At 41.9% G+C, this 19,497-nt stretch overlaps 1 protein-coding gene across 1 annotated transcript in view; it reads left to right on the forward strand.

Moving 5' to 3' along the window:
* Positions 1-3,081: 3,081 nt before the first annotated feature.
* GLIS3 (GLIS family zinc finger 3) overlaps positions 3,082-19,497 on the forward strand; it is a gene marked incomplete at both ends in the record, with an annotated part of 184,517 nt that continues 168,101 nt past the window's right edge. The window contains one exon of the mRNA XM_082497990.1: positions 3,082-3,466. Within this exon, the coding sequence (XP_082354116.1) occupies positions 3,082-3,466 (385 nt within the window). The remainder of the gene's footprint in view (positions 3,467-19,497) is intronic.

Consider the following 19,497-nt stretch of genomic DNA (forward strand, 5'->3'; position numbering starts at 1 on the left):
GGTGGCAAGTGCTTGTGTTCCTTTGGTAGAACAAAAGAATTTGTCAGCACAGCCATTCAGTCTCAGGATAGTATTCTTTTCTGCATTTTTTTTGTGTTTTAACTTTGTACATTAAACTTCAATGCTATTCATGATTTCTAAGCTTATTTCTAAATAAGCTGTTGTAATTGGTGCTATATTCCCACAATTTCCAAGATCACTTTAGTTAAAAATTTATGGCATCTTTTTACTGTTACAGGTAACTATAATAGGGAGCTATTTATGGATGCAAAAGTCAATTAGACTTTTAGAGTATAATTCATGTCCAATTGACTTTTAGTTAGTTATATATGCCTTAATGCAGCTCTAGGTGATCCGATCCATTGTTTTGGTTTGAGTCACTTGCTTTGGCCACTCCGACTTTGATATAAGAAGGTCCTGACCTCATGATGGAAGTTCACGCTAAACAAATGTAATTAGTGAAAAGCCACTCATGAACAAGTAGATAACATCGAAAATACCTCAAAATAATAATTAAAAAAAATGGGAGAAGTTACGCTCTCCAAGGTGCTTTAATATTTTGAAGAAAGGAAGTGCTGATTTGCATGTTAATGTAATGTAATGTTATACATTTTCACAATAGAATCAGGAAGGAGACTAGAGGAAGAAAATGTAGAGAAATTACCTAACTGTTTCTGCTTTCATAAAAAAGGTTGTTTTGTTTGTACTTTCAGGTCCTTTGCTTCAAAATACAGCTTACTAGCACGAGGAAAGAAATTATGGGCCCAGAGGCCTTTCTTCAAGTGTAAAAAAAACCAGCAACAGCCAATGATAAAATTGAGACAATGATAGCATAGAACACTGTTACTTATTCTAATGTATAATATTACCAATATTATCAGAGAAGAATAGCAAAGGACACCAACCTACTAACAACATAAGTTGTATATTGACCTGAATTTTATAGGGCTGGCAGGTCTGTGTAAGCTATGTAGAAGTATTATTCTGTTGATTAAACTAAAGGTGCTTTTGTTGGGCAAAGCTAATGTGTTTATCATGTATAATCTTTTCTTGATTATATCAGTATTTTTCTTATGTAGTTAAATTGCAGACAAGAATTACAGGCAAGAATGAATTTTATTTGTAGCCAATTTATAGTGACATGATGTATAGCCTTGCCAGCAAAACAACTGCCTTTGTTTCTAGTCCTTTTCTAAGGATCCAGTCACCTCTGTTAAGGCAAGGTACATTCTGCTTTTAAAACAAACTCTGAGAATTTAAGAACATTCAGCTCTCCCTGTCCTTGGTTGAATTGCAGGGAGTGATTTATGCTTCAGCCAGGCATGAAAATAAATAATATTGCTTTTAATTGGTATGCTTTACAGTTTTTATTCCCATAATATAAAAATGTAACAATGAAAAATATTATGTAGACTAAGTCTTTTATGACCATTTAAGTGTGGTTAGGGCATATCTCATTAATGTCAGCAGGGATTTTGCTCTTGCCTTTGAAGATAATATGCTCAGGACTTCCATTCCTAGTGAGCTTTAACTGAAGAGTGTGTGTGAATATCTACGCGTATTATGCCTTAACAGAGACTTAGATGACTTTTACTCTAATCTGGAAGCGTGCTATGAATGCAGTTTTGCAAAATAAACAGGGTTTTGTTTTGGATTTTTTGGCAGTTCACAGAGAAAATTGAAACATTGCAGAATCATAATAAGTGAAGGGTTAAGTATGAAGGCTTTACATGAAAATCAATCACGAATATACTGGTTATAATCTTATTGGCTTCAGTGTTGAAAATCTCATGAGCTGAAGGTAAAAGTTACGGTTCAGTGTTCTGCTGCAGCAAGATCATAATACTTCATTAAAACCTTAATGTATACATGAATTAAAACCGTAATTGAAGCCGTACTTCAGTTTTATTTCTGTCAACTTGATTTGGTTGTCTGAACAAGTTAATTAGGCACTGAGTCTATGATTGAACAAACTACTTAAACATGTGCTTAATGTTAAACATACGAACCTGGTGATGAAAGTTGGGCATATGCTGTTCAGCTGAGTTAAAGCTGAAATTACCCCATCTGTGTGACATCTTAGCCCAGTGATTTACGCTGGCAAGTGTGGCTTTTGCCTACAAGTATTTTTTTGTGTCAGGAAATGTTTAGATTTAGTTGATTCTGCCTTGGGGTATGTTGTGGCTGAAAGGATCTCTCAAACCCCTCCCCTTACGAGTCCTGTCTGCTAAGATTTAAATAACAGGAAAACATAAGCGATGAAAAGTCAAGAGTTCAAAAATTACTGGTATAATTTGAAAGATGTCCTTGAAAATTTGCTACTGCATGATTGCATTTAAATTATAGCATATCTATAGGCTTACAATAAGCATCTACTTTTGATGTGACTGCAGTTATGTTTATGAATGCTTCTGTGCTGTGCTTTTGTGCAATACTTTTCTATTCTGAAGTGCCACAGAGTTTGAAGAGGCATTTCTATGGTTTTCTAGTCCCTCTTCATTTCGTTGTATGCACATCCTTTAGAGTGTGAATGGGTATCTCTTTCCTGTTTTGTCTATATCTGCAAAGTACTGGCCTACTGGCTGTGCTTTTCAGCATCATTTTAATTAATAGATGGAGGAGGTGGCAGAAAAAGGGGTGATAGCCACGTTCACCCTAATGACAACTCCCTACCAGAGAATCTTTTCACTCCTGGCTGCCTTCTTGCACTTGATCACCATTCACTTAATTTCATGGCTGGTTTAGCTAATGCGAAGGCAGCTGACCTTATTGCAAACTTCAGCTTTTGAAGAGGCAGGTTTTCTCCGTGTTAGAGCTCTAAGTCATTGCTTGGCTTTGTTCCTTCTCCCTGACAGACCTTATAGTGCTTGTACTTTGTTTCTTATAACCAGTAATGTCACAAAGTTAACAGTCGTGTGCAGTCCTCTTTCATGTATTATTTACTACAATATAAATTATTTTTATTTATGTATTTTTTTAAACAGGCGTAATACACAATGGATTACTTACTGACTTTGGATTGATATCAGTCATAGCTGTGGGTCTGTAAAAACACACTTTGATTACAATAACTTCTTAAAAATGAATGGGAGGTCATGCAGTATGAGCCATCGGACAACAGGTATTCCTCATGGACCTAGGATGATCAGTGGACAGCAGATCCCATCTATCAGAGTTCATGCAGGAACACCCTGCCCATCTTCAAATAGCAGCACCCCAAGCCCAGCTATTGGAAACTTCTGTGCCAGCCTACACTTAAAGATGCCCCTTGGAGGAGGGGTGGCTCCTCAGAGCAACATCACTGACAGTACTATTCACTTTCCTGCTCTAAGTCCCAGGAAACAAGTGGTTACAAATGGGAAGTCTTTATTACAAGTCCCACAGCCCCCAGGACTGCCAGCCCCACAGTCTTTAAGGCCAAAACTGCAAGAATTTGGAAATACTTTCTCCCCAGGCACAGGTGAAGGTAAGACTCCTTTTTCTATTGCTATTAGTAATAGCATTTCTTCTCCAATATCACATACCCAGATGGTATTGGTTTTAGTAGATGGAATCCAGTCGCTTCTTTATCACTCTTTTCCTACAAAGGAAGAGATACTGAAACAAAATGTTTTGGTGTTTTCCACAAAAGTAATTCGTTGTTTGATTATTCTCAGGGGCTTTCTGTTACATGGCATTGCTCAGAATCCCTAAATTGTCCAAAGATTCTTTATAAACAGTGTAGTTTGACTTTGCTTTGCTAACCTAACCTCTTGACTCAACAAATCCAGATAGTCATTTTATGTTCTGTGGGACCAGAATTTCGTGAGTGCTATCAGAAATACTCCTTCCTGGATGCATGAACACAGCTTTCCACTGGTGACTAACAGCTGCTTACTGATGAAAGCAGCAATTTAGTCATGCTTTTTAGAGTTCTTAGGCTGTACAAGCTGTAAAGCACTTTTGGAGCATGTCTCGACCATAGATTTGCAATCCATTTTTTGGAACCACTGTTTATGCTGTAGAAAATAATGATGCACAGCCTTCAAAATTTGGAGGCTGGTCCTCTGTGGCAAGTGCTTGTGCTTCAGAGACATACCTATCTATGAGAAAGTACTTGCCTGTCTACTCTTGGGTCTTTGAAGTCAAAACAGAACTTTTAATTTTTCAGTACTTCTTGACTCTGTTCATGTTGGAGATGGGGGTACTCTTTTGGAGGAGTTTTGGTATCATACTTTTGAAAATGAATGTATGTAGACATGAGAATTTAATGTATAGAAAAGAATTAAATAGTTTAAAATACCAAGAAATGCTCGGGTTGGTATCTGAGGGAAAGTGCAGAAAAGGAGGCAGAGATTTTTCATTTTATTCCAAGTATGTTGCTTCTCTCCATTTTCTGTTTTTCTTCACTACTTCCCTTTGAAACCGTAGGAAGTCCGTCCCTCTCGAACAAGGTTTGCAGGCTTGAAACCAACGTCATTTCAGAACAAGCTGAAAGTTAACTGCATGCTTGAGTGCTCTGCTGAGTCAGACCAGTGGTAATGCATATACATATTCATTGGGTGACCTCTGAGATCACCGGTATGCTGCTTGCTTCGCTTTGGTGGTGGTTGTGGGTGTAGTTCACAGCATATAGCTTTATGCTTCTGCTGCAGTGAAAAGAGGTGGACTCCTCATGTGATGGGCTTTGGAGGAACTTTTCTGTCTTTCACTACCAGTAGAGCCTGATTCCAGCTGTCTTCAAAATTACATGCCTAAAACCAGGGAATCCATGGTGGGATCTCTAAAATAGCCCTACATAACAGCTAATCCACCTGCAGTATGTGTTGCAGTGTAGCACCACAGGGTGAAGACAGCATCATCTCGTTTAGTGCCCTTGGTTTGGGGATTTTGATCTGCTGTGCCTGACCATCCTGTTCCTAGCTGCTGTCATTTCCATCTTTCCTTCTTGACCTGGTTAGCTCTCGCATATGTAAAGTAGTCTGTTATTTTGTGGGATAGCGAGTAGAGAATTCAGCTGAAGGGCTGGCGTTAGGGAAGTTTATGTATAAACAGTGCTGGTTAGACAAGGTACTGTGGACTTCAGATACAATGGACTTCAGATTATGTGTTTGTGTGGATTGGTTTTACTAATTCCTCATTCATTAAAGTTCTTGTTATTAGCAGGACCACTTACAGAGTCGAAGGTTATGCGTGTTGGGAACATACCTACTATGGAAGAGCTAAGTGTGATTCACTTGGTCATGTCCAGATAATTTTCTAAGACTTTGAAATTTACTATGCTGTATACAGCATAGCATGTATGTAAATGTCCAAACTACAACAGTAAATGAGACTGTAAACCTTATAAAACTACGCAGGTGGCTTATGCTTGTGCAGCTTTTTCATATAGTGGTGGGGGTACGTGGTGGGAAATGTCTTTTAGTAGGTACTTGTTTTAGTTAAACCTTCCTCTCAAGGCAACAGTTTTCCTTTCACAGTTGTCTCAGTATCAGTTATAGAGGTTTGCACTCCTCAAAGTTGTTTTCAGTAGGGTTTTTTGTTGTTGTTTTTTGTTGTTTTTTACTTTAAAACACATGGAATAGTAAAAGCAGCAAGATACACAACAAAATGACTTGGTGGTGGTGTTGGAATAGTTCCCCTGCATTCTTTCAACAATGGATAAAACAGTTGAAAGAAACAAACCAGGAGCTTCAGTTTGGGATGGAGGAAAGAACAGAACATTTTGGGGCAATCCAATTGTGTGTCTTTTGTTTTACAGAGTTGTTTTTTTTGACAGGAGGTCATGCTCAGTGCACAAAAAGACAATAGTAATAATCTACAGTAACTACAACACACAAAGAGTCTTTACTTTGCATGAAGGCTCTCTTTATCTTGTATAATGTTACAAAACTTTGAAAGGAGATTATTTTTAGAAAGGATGCCACCTAAGTCACGTTAAGAAAAACGTTTATGCTTTTGTGCATGATGAGAAAATGAAGCACGTTGTGCTGTGTACTGTATGCAGAAAAAAAGGAAGTCTGAACATGCACTGGTGAACATCTCTGACTTCAGGTGCTTTACCTCCTGTGTGGTACTGATGGTATAATATGCTTTCTAGTACTGTGTTGTGCATATGAAAAAGAAAGTGGTATAACAGTGGACTTTTTTCAGTACAGAAAAATGTTATAGTGCAGTGAATTTTTTTTATTTTTTTTTTTGCTAGGAGTAAACACTTGTGTACCTATATTAGATATTTTTACACAGAAATTAGGTGCAAAATGAAGACATAACAGTCCGTGTATTTGGCATTGGAAATCTACATTCACTCATTTTGTTTGATATGTGTATTTGACCACTTTTTGTGAATAACTGGTTTCACGCCTTTTAGATTTACTCAGGCTTAGAAAGTTATCTTTACTGACAGTATCTGCTGAGGTGAAAGTGAGCTAGAGAGACATCAGGCAAGAATAAGCAGAAAGGGGGAAAGGGTGAGAACAGTGAAGGAAGACACAAGACCATAAGCTGGCCAGCTCTGGTCTTCAACTTCTCTCATCAATGCAGATTCTTTGACAGAAGCCTTGTAATGAAAAATAACATAGTTTTAAAAATCCAGCTTTCCAATGAGTGTTCTGTTAAGAAGGTAATTTTTTTTAAGTATGTAAATTTCAAATACTTCAAATTACAACTGTGATCTGAATGTAGCGATGGCCTAAAGTTATGTATTCAAGCATTTATTGCCAGCATATCTGCACTTCATACATATCTGAATAGTATTTTTCCTAGAAGACCTAGTAGCTGTTCTTATTGCTTGTCTTATTCACTCCTCTGTGCAGACAATGAACTTGTGAGTGTGAGTTGGACTATGTTCAGGCATATCCTTAGTGTTCTCATGCCTCACATAATAATAAAAATCCCAAATCTTTCTGAAAACAGCACACATTTTCTGGAAGGATCAGTACGCTCAACACTTATACTGGTTTCTCTTACTCAGTGAATGAAGACAAGTTTTTGAAGTCCATCAAGAGGTATTAGAGATAAACATATCCCTGCTGATGTAAATTGTTGAGGAAGGTGCCTGTGGGAGTTCAGGAGGACACCTTGTATTTTTCCCTCAGCATTATTCGTAAGCGCCTGCTGGGGGAGTTGGATCTTTGGTCTGATCGCTGTGATCATACTTAACATGCTTATGGCAGTACATTGAGGAGTGGGTTTTCCTGTCCTGTAAGACAATATATTGTAGTCTTTAAGTAGCTTGGATTGGGCTGATGGAAAACTTCCACAGTGACCAAAATTCCATGCTGAGATGCTGTTGGTGGAGGTGGTGCAGCTGATGCACTTCCAGCCACCATGCTCATAACCTGGTGGAGAGGTCCAACATGGATGTTGGGAGGGCAGAGGCAGCCTGTCAGCCTGGCTTTTGGTCTTCCTTACTGTGCTTGTGGTTTGAGCTTGTATGTCTGGCAAGACTTGCTGGAAACTGTGAGCAGCTCTCAGTCACGAGAGCTGTAGCCATCTCCTTGCATCCCCCGTTCTCCCTGGCAGCAGGTGACACTGCATGCATGGGGAGTTCAAGCCTTGGAAACCAGTCTGTCCTTTCGTGCCACCCTGACTGCTCTACTAAAACGAGTGTAGTCAACATAGAATCATAGGATGGTTTAGGTTGGAAGAGACCTTGAAGATCATCGAGTTCCATCCCCCCTGTCTTCCACTAGACCAGGTTGCTCAAAGCCCCATCCAGCCTGGCCTTGAACACCTCCAGGGATGGAGCTTCCACAACGTCTCTGGACAACCTGTTCCAGTGCCTTACTACCCTCAAAGTGAAAAAATTCTTCCTAATATCTCTTCTAAATGTACCTTCTTCCAGTTTGAAGCCATTCCCCCTCATCCTATCGCTACATGCCCTAGTAAAAAGTCCCTCCCCAGCTCTCCTGTAGGCCCCCTTTAGGTACTGGAAGGCTGCAATAAGGTCTCCCTGGAGCCTTCTCTTCTCCAGGCTGAACAACCCCAACTGTCTCAGCCTGTCCTCATAGGAGAGGTGCTCCAGCCCTCGGATCATCTTCATGGCCCTCCTCTGGACCCGCTCCAACAGGTCCATGTCTTTCCTATGTTGGGGGCTCCAGAGCTGAAATGTGGGTATGTGACTAAGACTATGTGATAGTTGTGAAGAGTTGATGTGAAAATACTTGAGATGGGACTCAAAGAAGCAAATCTGGGCATTTTTTAGTAAGAAATGCAGAAACCTATGCAGATAGGCATGGACCCCTTTTGTTCTCTTTTCCAGAGCTATTAAAGAGAGAGCTGTAATCTTCCATTTCTGTGGTTCCTGCAGAATTATTCCTTGACTTGAAAAATCATTGTGTATTTTATTTCCTATTTTTTTTTGCACATATGGTTGTAAATTTTCTGGTAAAACGAGTCAGTTAGCTAATGGTCTTGTGTCAGATGAACATGTTTCCTGTTGGAGATCATGAAGGCTTTTTCTTATCCTGGAAATAGTTAACAGGCATTAAATCTTCGGATTGGGATTTACTTTTTTTTTGCCAGAGGCTCTGGAAGAAGCAGGAGCTCCAATGCTGCTAAGCTGTGTGAGAACTGTGAACTTGGTCAGGGTCATTTGTCTCCAGTTGCCAAGAGAGCCTTGTTTCACTTGTGAACAATAACCGCACAGGTCTGTGAGGAGTGTTATATGCAGAAGTGTTAATCAGTAAGCAGCTTGAGCCACACTTGAAAACTCTTTAACATACTTATTTTGCTCTCTAGTACTGTTGGTTTTATGTGTCAGTTGGCACAGTCTGAAAAAGATGTTCATCAGTATTCTGTGCAGTTCCTTACGCAGAAAGCTTGACTCAAGACTTATTTTCTTTTTCAGTTGTTTTCTATAATCAATTGTTAGCAGTTTTAAAGCCTGGTTATTGACCATGTTTAGGTACAGCAAAGTGATTAAGTGATAATGATCTTAGTTTATCCAGCATGACACATTTTCCAGCTTTGCATATGTTTCTGTGGCCTTGATATGCTTGAAAAACACCACAGGATCCATCAAGACAATGAAATCATTACTTGCAGCTTTGGCAGTTGTTGGGGAAATCCATTCTGAAGAAAGTAAGGATGGATGTTGGTGGATTCTTTTGTTTGATCTAGGACGTTCCAAAAGGGTGCAGCTGAGAACATGAGACTCCCAGAGTTTAATTCTGCAACTCATTTTAGGGGCTGGATGACCAGCAATCCTGGTTGTGTTTGAGAAGGCTCACTGTGGTTCTTGGTATGCCTCTCATAGAATGTACAAGAGGTTTACTTCATTTTTATCTAAAAGGTGGTGCACAGATTCCTTTTGCCAGACATTCCTTTGCAGTGCTTATTTCAGGTTGAAGTTTTTTTCCTGTCTGTCATGTTTCAGGCATTGTTCAACTCCTGAACATAAATGATGTTCAGGCAACTCTTGAACACAACTGATGGAAGGCAATGATTTACATTGACTTTCACTCTGTACTTTTAGAGTCTTTCTCTAAAGCATTCTGAATTTTCTTTAAGAACAAAATGTTTAAGATAATAAAAATAGCTGGTGATACCAAAACAGATGTTGTACTACGTGTTATAAAGGCCCCAAGCAACTTACAAAAATTCCCTGAAGAGTGTTAGGGTTAATGCCAAAAAGGATCTACTTTACACAGGAACTGCAAAATCCCTCAAGAGTATTAGGCATACTGCCAACACTTACCCATTCTGTGTTACGAATGTAATTTAACTTCTCTCATACCCAGCCTTATACCTTTATCCTCTGCTTTGTGGGCCCGGACAGTGAGCTTTAAAATGAATTGCAGCTATCCAAAATACAGTATAGTGAAGGGATATATTTAAACAAAGGTCATATTTTATAATTTTTTTAGACCAAATATTATCCTTTCAGACTGGGGCAAAACAGTTGAAGGAGATGGGTTGTACTTATCAATATTTTATGACACCTGATTTTGCCATCATGACAGCTTGCTGTTGTCAATAGCATCCAAATGGTATCTCCAGCTGGAAGGCTGCAAAGAAAGCATTGGCAAGCTGGATGGATGCTACACTAAGCTCACCACCCCATGGGCAACCTCTGGTAGAGATTGCAGTAGGCCTTTAAATGTCCTCCCCAGCAAAATTCTCAAAGCATAAAATCAAGGCAGATGTACCTTCCTGAGAGGGTGTCTCTTCCAGGAATGTAACATTTCATTTTTTTTTCCTCCATTGTCACTGATTAAAGGATACTTATGCATCTGCACTTATGTCATCCTAAAAATGATTAATGAATTTCATATCCTCTTTCAAGTTTGCAGAGAGGAATATCTGATGCCTCAGGTCAAGCCACCATAAACAAGCAAACCAAAACAGGCCAAACTATTATATCTTCACTTTACTTTGAGAATCTTCAGTGTAGTGTATGATCTTTCAATTTTGTGCTATGACCAGGAGGTGGCACTAACAAAATCTGTTTTCATACAGAGATGCATGTTTCAGCCACCTTTTTCTAGGGGAAATGTGGAATAAAAGTCCAGCTGAAATATGAAAGTTCTGGAAGTTTTGCACCTGAAAATTCTTGAAAACTACATTGTGGCCATCTCTTCCTCTGTGAAGTAAGATTTGAGTATTTTGATGTGAATGTGGGTAAGTCACTTAAACGTGCTGTGCTTTTCATTGCCAAATTTTGGGTAAGTTATTTTTACAATTGTACAGCGCTTTGAGATCTCCACCTGAAGTGCAATTTATTGATCTCACACACAAAATTGATTTCGGCATGTGCACCTCCAGAGAGAGAGAACAGGTTGTTTGTGCCTTTTTGTGGAGGAGCAGGGGATCAAAAAGCAGCCCGGTGCACAGTGAAGCATACATAGATGACTGCAAATACTGAATTCTACAGATGGATTTGGCTTTTTTTCATGTTACTGTTGTGTTCTTCTTGAACTATATTGCCTTTCCTAGCAGTGCTGTAACATGATGTTCACCATGGTATTGTGTTCCATCATTTGGTCCCCACTGCTGCAGACCTGTTTGATGGTGGTGAACAGAAAGCAGACCTACTGCTTGCTTTGGTTTAGCTGCGCTTTCTCCTACCCCTCACCCACAGAAAACAATGAGAAGGAAAGTGGCTTTTCTGACATTTATTCTGTACACAAAGTGCAAAAATGGTCTTTCATTTACTTTCAGGGTTCTCACACAGTTGTAAATACCTGGAATAGTCCTGCGAGGAGCAGGGAGTTGGACTCGGTGATCCTTACGGGTCCCTTCCAACTTGACTTATGCTGTGACTCTACGATTCTATAACTCCTGTGTGAATAAAAGCAGGAATTTTCTGCATCAGTGAGATTTTTTTTTTCTTTTCTATTTTACTTATGGCTGGTCTTTACGAAGCTGAATTTGATAATTAGTTCTGTCTCAGAGTTCAAGGGAGCTAGGGGAATTAGTACAGTTTTTTAAAAGGACCATGCTTACATGCTTGAACTTTGGCTTACACTTTAAGACAGTTTATTGTCCAAACTATCTGATCTGTTTCTGACTGGGTTATAAATAGCCTGCATGTGTTCCTTTTGTCAGTGTTTCTGTACCACTTATCCCTTCCAGGGTAAATTTCATCTCAGATCAGTTTGGTGTTTGCAAGCATTGTATGTTACCTTATACTTAATGCGTCCTTCACTGCTAGTTGGAAGAGTGTAGATCATCTTTTCAGCAGACTTGAGGTAGCGGATCAATATGTGTTGGGTGCAGCAGATGGAGAATTGGGCAGGGAATGCAGAGATGCGGATGTAAAAACATGGCTCAGTTGATGCTGTTGTCAAAACTGGGTATTCACATCAGCATGGCAGATTTTATTTTGGTCTCTGCTGTGGTATTTGCTGCTGGAACTTCTTGAACTATTGTGTTCCATTTTAGCTCTAGGTCCCCCTGTTCTCTCTCTCCTAATTTGTCTGTCTTTTCTGTTTGGGCTCATGGTGAAGAGTTTATTTATTTTATGTTTGCCCAGTGACAGACACAACCACTACTGCAGCCTCTGGGCACTACTGCAATGCAAGTCACAATGAGAGTGATGAAAATACAATATGTAGTGATGGGTGTGATCTAAGTGTCTAGAGTGAAGAAGTAAATGGGGCGGTTATTCTCTCTTGAACAAAGAAAAAAAATGTAAATGTGATGTTAACTGTAAGATACCAGAACAAATGCCATTACATGCTTACTGTAGTCTTTTAAACAGTATTAATATGAACTGTAGCAGCCAAGTGTGTTTTTTATCTTTTATCTTTCATGGTAAACTTGTTGGGTAAACAGAATTTTGGCAAAGCAGTCATTATTGACTGCTGTGACTTTATCAGTGAAACGTGTTTGATGGTAAAGTGGTACAACTTGTGTTATTTCAGCAAAGAAACATCAGTTCTGGTGGCTCTGGGTGGGTTTTTGATCTCCTAATTTATTGTTGGCAGTTGATCTTGCAAAACCAGTGAACGCTTTCTGCTCATTGTCTTAAAATAAAAATCCAGATTATTCATAAAGGGGTGGAAATGTTGAGACTGGGTGAACAGCTAGAGAAGTTTGTTGTCTGCGTTTAACCATCATATTTATGGGGCTAAGTCAAATATTGCCATTTTGTACCGATGTTTGTGAAATTCTGCAGGTGGCCCAGTGTTCTAGAGAGATTTAGGAGGTAGGACTAGTAGTGTTTGGGTGTCATAGAATCATACGGTTGGAAGGGACCTCTGGAGATCATCTAGTCCAACCCCCCTGACAGAGCAGGGACACCTTAGAGCAGGTTGCACAGGAACGCGTCCAGGCGGGTTTTGAATGTCTCCAGAGATGGAGACTCCACCACCTCCCTGGGCAGCCTGTTCCAGTGCTCTACCACCCTCAAGGTAAAGAAGTTCCTCCTCATGTTTAGGTGGAACTTCCTGTACTCAAGTTTGTGCCCATTACCTCTTGTCCTGTCACTGGACACCACCGAAAAGAGCCTGGCCCCAGCCTCCTGGCACCCACCTTTTAAGTATTTATAAGCATGGATCAGGTCCCCCCTCAACCGTCTTTTTTCAGACTAAAGAGACCCAATTCCCTCAGTCTTTCTTCATAAGAGAGGTGTTCCAGTCCCCTAATCATCTTTGCAGCCCTTTGTGGGACCCTCTCCAGCAGTTCCCTGTCCTTCTTGAGCTGGACACAGTACTCCAGGTGCGGCCTCACCAAGGCAGAGTAGAGGGGAAGGATGACCTCCCCTGACCTGCTGGCCACACTCTTCTTGATGAACCCCAGGATGCCATTGGCCTTCTTGGCCACAAGGGCACATTGCTGGCTCATGGTCATCCTGTTGTCCACCAGGACTCCCAGGTCTCTTTCTACAGAGCTGCTCTCCAGCAGGTCAGCCCCCAACCTGTACTGCTGCATGGGGTTATTCCTCCCCAGGTGCAGCACCCTACACTTGCCCTTACTGAATTTCATAAGATTCCTCTCCACCCAACTCTCCAGCCTGTCTGGGTCTCTCTGTATGGCAGCACAGCCTTCTGGTGTGTCAGCCACCCCTCCCAGCTTTGTATCATCAGCAAACTTGCTGAGGGTGCACTCTATCCCCTCATCCAAGTCGTTGATGAATATATTGAACAGGACTGGATACAGTACTGACCCCTGGGGAACACCACTCGTCACTGACCTCCAACTAGACTCTGGGCCCCTAACTACAACCCTCTGAGCTCTGTCTTGCAACCAGTTTCCTATCCACCTTACTGTCCATTCACCTAACCCACTCTTCCTAAGCTTCCCTATGAGGATGCTGTGGGAGACCGTGTCGAACGCCTTGCTGAAGTCAAGGTAGACCACATCTACCGCTCTTCCCTCATCTATCCATCCAGTCACACCATCACAGAAGGCTATCAGATTAGTCAGGCATGATTTCCCCTTGGTGAACCCATGCTGAGTACTTCTGATAGCCTTCTCTTCCTCCACGTGCCTTGAGATGATGCCCAGAACAAGCTGTTCCATCATCTTTCCAGGGATGGAGGTGAGGCTGACTGGCCTGTAGTTCCCCAGGTCCTCCTTCTTGCCCTTTTTGAAGACCGGAGTGACATTGGCTTTCCTCCAGTCCTCAGGCACCTCACCTGTTCTCCAGGACCTTTCAAAGATGGTGGAGAGTGGCCCAGCAATGACCTCTACCAGCTCCCTCAGCACTCTCGGGTGCATCCCATCAGGGCCCATGGACTTGTGAATATCTAATTGACCTAACTGGTCCCTCACTTGATCCTCCTCAACCCAGGGGAAGTCTTCCTCTTTCCTCGTTACTTTCTCCAAGGCCTGGGACTCCTGGGGGCTCGGCTGGGTAGTAAAGACCGACGCAAAGAAGGCATTCAATAACTCCGCCTTCTCCGCATCCTCCGTCACCATGGCTCCTGTGTCATTCAACAGTGGGCCCACAGCTTCTCTGGTCATCCTTTTGCCTCCGATATACTTGAAGAAGCCCTTCCTGTTGAGCTTGACATCCCTTGCCAGGTTTAGTTCCAAGGCGGCCTTGGCTTTCCTTGTTTCATCCCTGCACACTCTGGCAGCATTCTTGTAATCTTCCCAAGGGGTTAGGCCATTCTTCCACTGAGTGTAAACTTCCTTCTTCTACTTGAGCTTGTTCAGAAGCTCCCTGCTCAACCAGGCAGGCCTCCTGCATCCCTTGGCCGATTTCTTGCTCTTTGGGATGCACCGATCCTGAGCTTGGAGGAAGTGGTCTTTGAATACCAACCAGCTTTCTTGAGCCCCTTTGCCTTCCAGAGCTCTAGTCCATGGGATCTCCCCAAGCAGTTTCCTGAAGAGATCAAAGTTAGCCCTCCTGAAGGCTAAGGTTGTGATTTTGCTTCTTGTTGTTTTGTGTGAAGTGCCCATGATCCTGAACTCTATCTTTTCATGATCACTACAGCCTAGGGTGCCCCCAACCTTAATGTCCTCCACCAGTCCTTCTGTGTTGGTAAATACTAGGTCCAGGAGTGCTTCTCTCCTTGTTGGCTCCTGCAGCACCTGTGTTAAAAAGTAATCATCAATACACTGGAGGAGCCTCCTGGACTGTGCGTGACAGGCCGTGTGGTCTACCCAGGAGAAATCTGGGTGATTGAAGCCCCCCATAAGAACTAAGGCCTGAGATTGGGAGGCTATCTTTAGCTGTCTGTAGAAAGCCTCGTCAGCTACCTCATCCTGATCAGGTGGTCTGTAATAAACTCCCACAACAGTGTCCCTCATATTTGCCTGGCCCTTAATCCTTACCCATAAGCTTTCAACCCTCTCTACATCCACCCCCAGTGAGAGCTCGATGCATTCCAGTTGCTCTCTCACATAGAGCGCAACTCCACCACCACGTCTCATTGGCCTATCTTTCCTGAAAAGGACATAGCCATCCATGACAGTATTCCAGTCATGTGAGCTGTCCCACCACGTCTCAGTAATTGCAATGAGATCGTGTCCTTGCAATCGTGCACAGATCTCCAGCTCCTCCTGCTTATTCCCCATGCTGCATGCATTGGTGTATAAGCATTTCAGAGCGGGAGTCGTATGTGGTTTGGACCTTTGAGATGTGGTGGGCCTTCTGGCTCTCAGGAGTACTGGCAGACTTTGCTACAAGTGCCGAGCGACTACGCCCTGGCACCTCACCAGCTGGCCCAGTACCATCCTCACCCCCCTTCAAATCTAGTTTAAAGACCTATTAATGAGCCCTGATAATGCTTGCCCTAGATCCCTTTTCCCCCTGCGGGACAAGGTATGTCCACCTGTTGCCAGCAGGCCTGGCACTTTGTAAATCGGGCCATGGTCAAAGAACCTGAAGTCTTGCCGGCGGCACCAAGCTGGAAGCTAGTCGTTGATCTGCTGGCTCCTCTTGTTCGCCCCACAGGGGTCACAGGGCTACCTTTGCTGCTGAAGCTGATTAACTGTTGAATTGTTTCTAGGAGCTGGAAATCAGGGCCATAGTCCACCCAGAATGAGAAGGGGATATAAGGAATGTGTCTCGCATCATGTGGGGCAGGAGGAGGGAATGATAGAGGTATTCCTTTCTGGAGCAATTCCTGTGTTCTGTAGTGGAAGTTATTCCATTCAACTCCTATCATGAATTTTGTTGTCTGCTCAGGAAGAACCAGTATTTGGACAGTTAGGACGTTAGCAAATGCTTTGCTAATTGAGTATCTTAGACTTTTTTTTTTTTTTTTTTTTTCTGTTGTGTATACCTATCATTTTGATTTCAGTGACTGACTGAATGAGAGCACTGCAGTGACTTCTGACAGGATATTTTAAATTGCCAGTTGTTGCAGTTGATTTTTCTACTTGCTCTATGACAAGGCTGTACATTTGTACATGCAACATTTCTAGAGGCTGACCTTCAGGACTAAGCAGTTACTGACATGCTTCTAAAAAAATGAAAAATATTTGCATCTTTGCTTGGTCACTCTTGCAACTGGGTTCACTGATCTAGTCCTGTGTTTTTGAACTTATTGTCTTCCTACATCTGCACACAGAAATATCTCTAAAATGTTGCCATAAAATTTTTTGAAGTTGGGAGCTGGGTTTCAGATGAAAACTATTCTTGTGCAAACCTAAAGCTATTTGCTTGCAAACCACATTTGGATTACATGTGTCCCAGCATATGATTGATTAAAATTTCATATATGGGTGTAACCAGCATGGCACATGTATATTTTTACGTGCAGGTATTGTTTCACAATACAAACACACAGTTTTGATACTTGAGCATTTGTTTGTTCTTTTTTTTTTTTGGAATAGAGTTATGTAAAATTTCACCCTAAAATTGGACATCTTCTTTGGGCCTCTGTATGAGCAACTGAAAATAGAAGACGGCTGGTATGTGTGAGAAACGTACCATCAGTCAGTCACTGTAGCTGTGGCTCTCGTCACAGTAACAAATGTTTGTCGTGAAAAAGCATCCAAGCATGTATACTACTAACACTGGTACTGCTTTAAGAGGCACACTCTATCTGTCTGCTGTAGACCTGCTGACTTTTATCTTCCTGTATAAGAGGTTTCAAATGATAACGAGAAGAGAGTCTGTCTACAGTGCATTATTATGCTTTCATGAGCAGAGACCACCATCTCTTCAGATTTGCCAGTTTAACCATGAGTCTGACGTTTTGCTTGAGGACAGCACCGAGCGGAGAGGTCAGCAGAAGAGACATGCCTTCCACAGCTTTAGTTATTATAACAAAGCAGTTCCCATGTAAAAGCTCTGGAAAGAATTTTGGCATGACAGGTTGCCTTGCAGGTGTTCACACCTGGATAGTGTCCAAGGGGACATTTCCAGGGCATGAGTCTCCTGTTGGTGCTTGGAGTGGGTGAGCTTCAGCCAGCGAGAAGAACTGGTGTCCTGGCTGAGCCCTGGTAGCTGTGTGCAATGGTGAGGAAAATTCTGTTTTCCTCACTACACTTTCCCCTTGCAAATGTGTCCAAAAACCTCATTAATTTAAGTTCCTGAAACACCAAATCTTGCTCCAGCCAAATTCCTGTGGAAATCAGTGGTGTACTCAGAATTTCATATTTGGACTCTAATAAAGGATTACTTTACACATTGATGTAACTCTTGTCTGCATGGTCAGAATTATTTTGCAGAGCTTCCCATTTCTTTAAGGGCAGATCAATAGGATAGAATGTTATTTTCATTCAGGAGACATTCCTTTGTGTTCAGGAAAGGCTGCTTTGACTGACTTTGCCTTAGTACTTTTATTTTTTAATGAAATGAAGCTTTAAAAGTAAAATATTTTTATTGGAGATGAATATGAAGAAGAAAAGATATTTAAATGAAGGTGAGTGAATGCAGTACTTTATACTTTTAGGAAGTGTGGGTTAGATGAATGGACAGTGCAGTGGATTGGACAGTGGCTGACAGATAGAGCTCAGAGGATTGTGGTCAGTGGCGCAGTCTACTTGGAGGTCAGTAACAACTGATGTCCCTCAGGGGTCAGTACTGGGTCCAGTCATGTTCAATATATTCAACAGTGACCTGGATGAAGGGATAGAGCGTACCACCAGCAAGTTTGCCGATGACACAAAACTGGGAGGAGTGGCTGACATGGTGGAAGGCTGTGCCACCATTCAGTGTGACCTGGACAGGCTGGAGAGTTGGGCAGAGAGAAACCTTATGAAATTCAACAAGGGCAAGTGTAGAGTACTGTATCTGAGGAGGAATAACCCCATGCATCATTACAGGTTAGGGGCTGACCTCCTGGAGAGCAGCTCTATAGAAAGGGACCTGGGAGTCCTAGTGGACAACAGGATGACCATGAGCCAGCAATGTGCCCTTGTGGCCAAGAAGGTGAATGGCATCCTGGGGTGCACCAAGAAGAGTGTGGCCATGGCCAGCAGGTCACGGGAGGTCATCCTCCCCCTCTACTCTGCCCTGGTGGGGCCGCACCTGGAGTACTGTGTCCAGTTCTGGGCTCCCCAGTTCAAGAAAGACAGGGAACGGCTGGAGGGGGTTCAGCAAAGGGCTACTAAAATGATTAGGGGATTAGAACATCTCTCTTATGAGGAAAGACTGAGGGACTTGGGTCTTTTTAGTCTAGAGACAAGAAGACTGAGGGGGATCTTATTAATGCTTATAAACACTTAAAGGGAGGGTGCCAGAGCGATGGCAACAGTCTTTTTTCAGTGGTGCCCAGGGACAGGACAAGAAGGAACGTGCACAAACTTGAACATAGGAAGTTCCATCTTAACATGAGGAGGAACTTCTTTCCTTTGAGGGTGGCAGAGCACTGGCACATGCTGCCCAGAGAGGTGGTGGAGTCTCTCACTCTGGAGAAATTCAAAACCAGCCTGGACGCCGTCCTGTGCAAGCTGCTGTAGATGACCCTGCTCTGTCAGGGGGGTTGGACTAGATGATCTCCAGAGGTTCCTTCCAACCCTGACCATTCTGTGATTCTGTGATAAATACATGCTTTACCATTTTCACTTCCTTGCAGTGACTGCCTCTTTTTTTTTTTTAAAAAAAAAAAAAAAAAAAAAAAAGAGAGAGAGAGAGAAGGCAGTGGAGGTGTTTGACCCTTCCTGTATCTCATCTTCATGGAAATAAACTCCATCAGACTAAAATCTTTCTCTCTCTAAAGAAGCTATATTTGGGTCTCTGACACAGCCGTGGGATAATGCTCTTTCCCTGCAGTCTCATGGAGCTGGTATTGTTTCATCTGCAGGAGAATCCAGGCTTTTCTGCTTTTGCAAAAAAAAAAATTGCGTGATTCCTACTGTGTATTTGGTAAAAATCCTTTATAGAATCGAAATTTGAAGAATTAATTACTAAAATACATAACAGTAGATTAAAACTAGTAGGTTAAAAAAAACCCAGTAGATTAAAATTTGCAGTGTGGCTAAAAAAACACTGACAAGTATTAAGAGCTTGAAGATTGGAAATACCAAATGCCAACTGGAAATGGCAAGCTTTTAAAATATTTTTTTTACCCCAAGATGTTCTTCACTTTTCTTACTGGTCAAAGATAATACTAAAAATGTAAGCAATTATATTTGGAAGATGTGATTTCTGAGTCTGTGGTCCGTAAGTGG

This window comes from Vanellus vanellus (genome assembly GCF_965231255.1).
Source record: "Vanellus vanellus genome assembly, chromosome: Z".
Classification (NCBI taxonomy): domain Eukaryota; kingdom Metazoa; phylum Chordata; class Aves; order Charadriiformes; family Charadriidae; genus Vanellus; species Vanellus vanellus.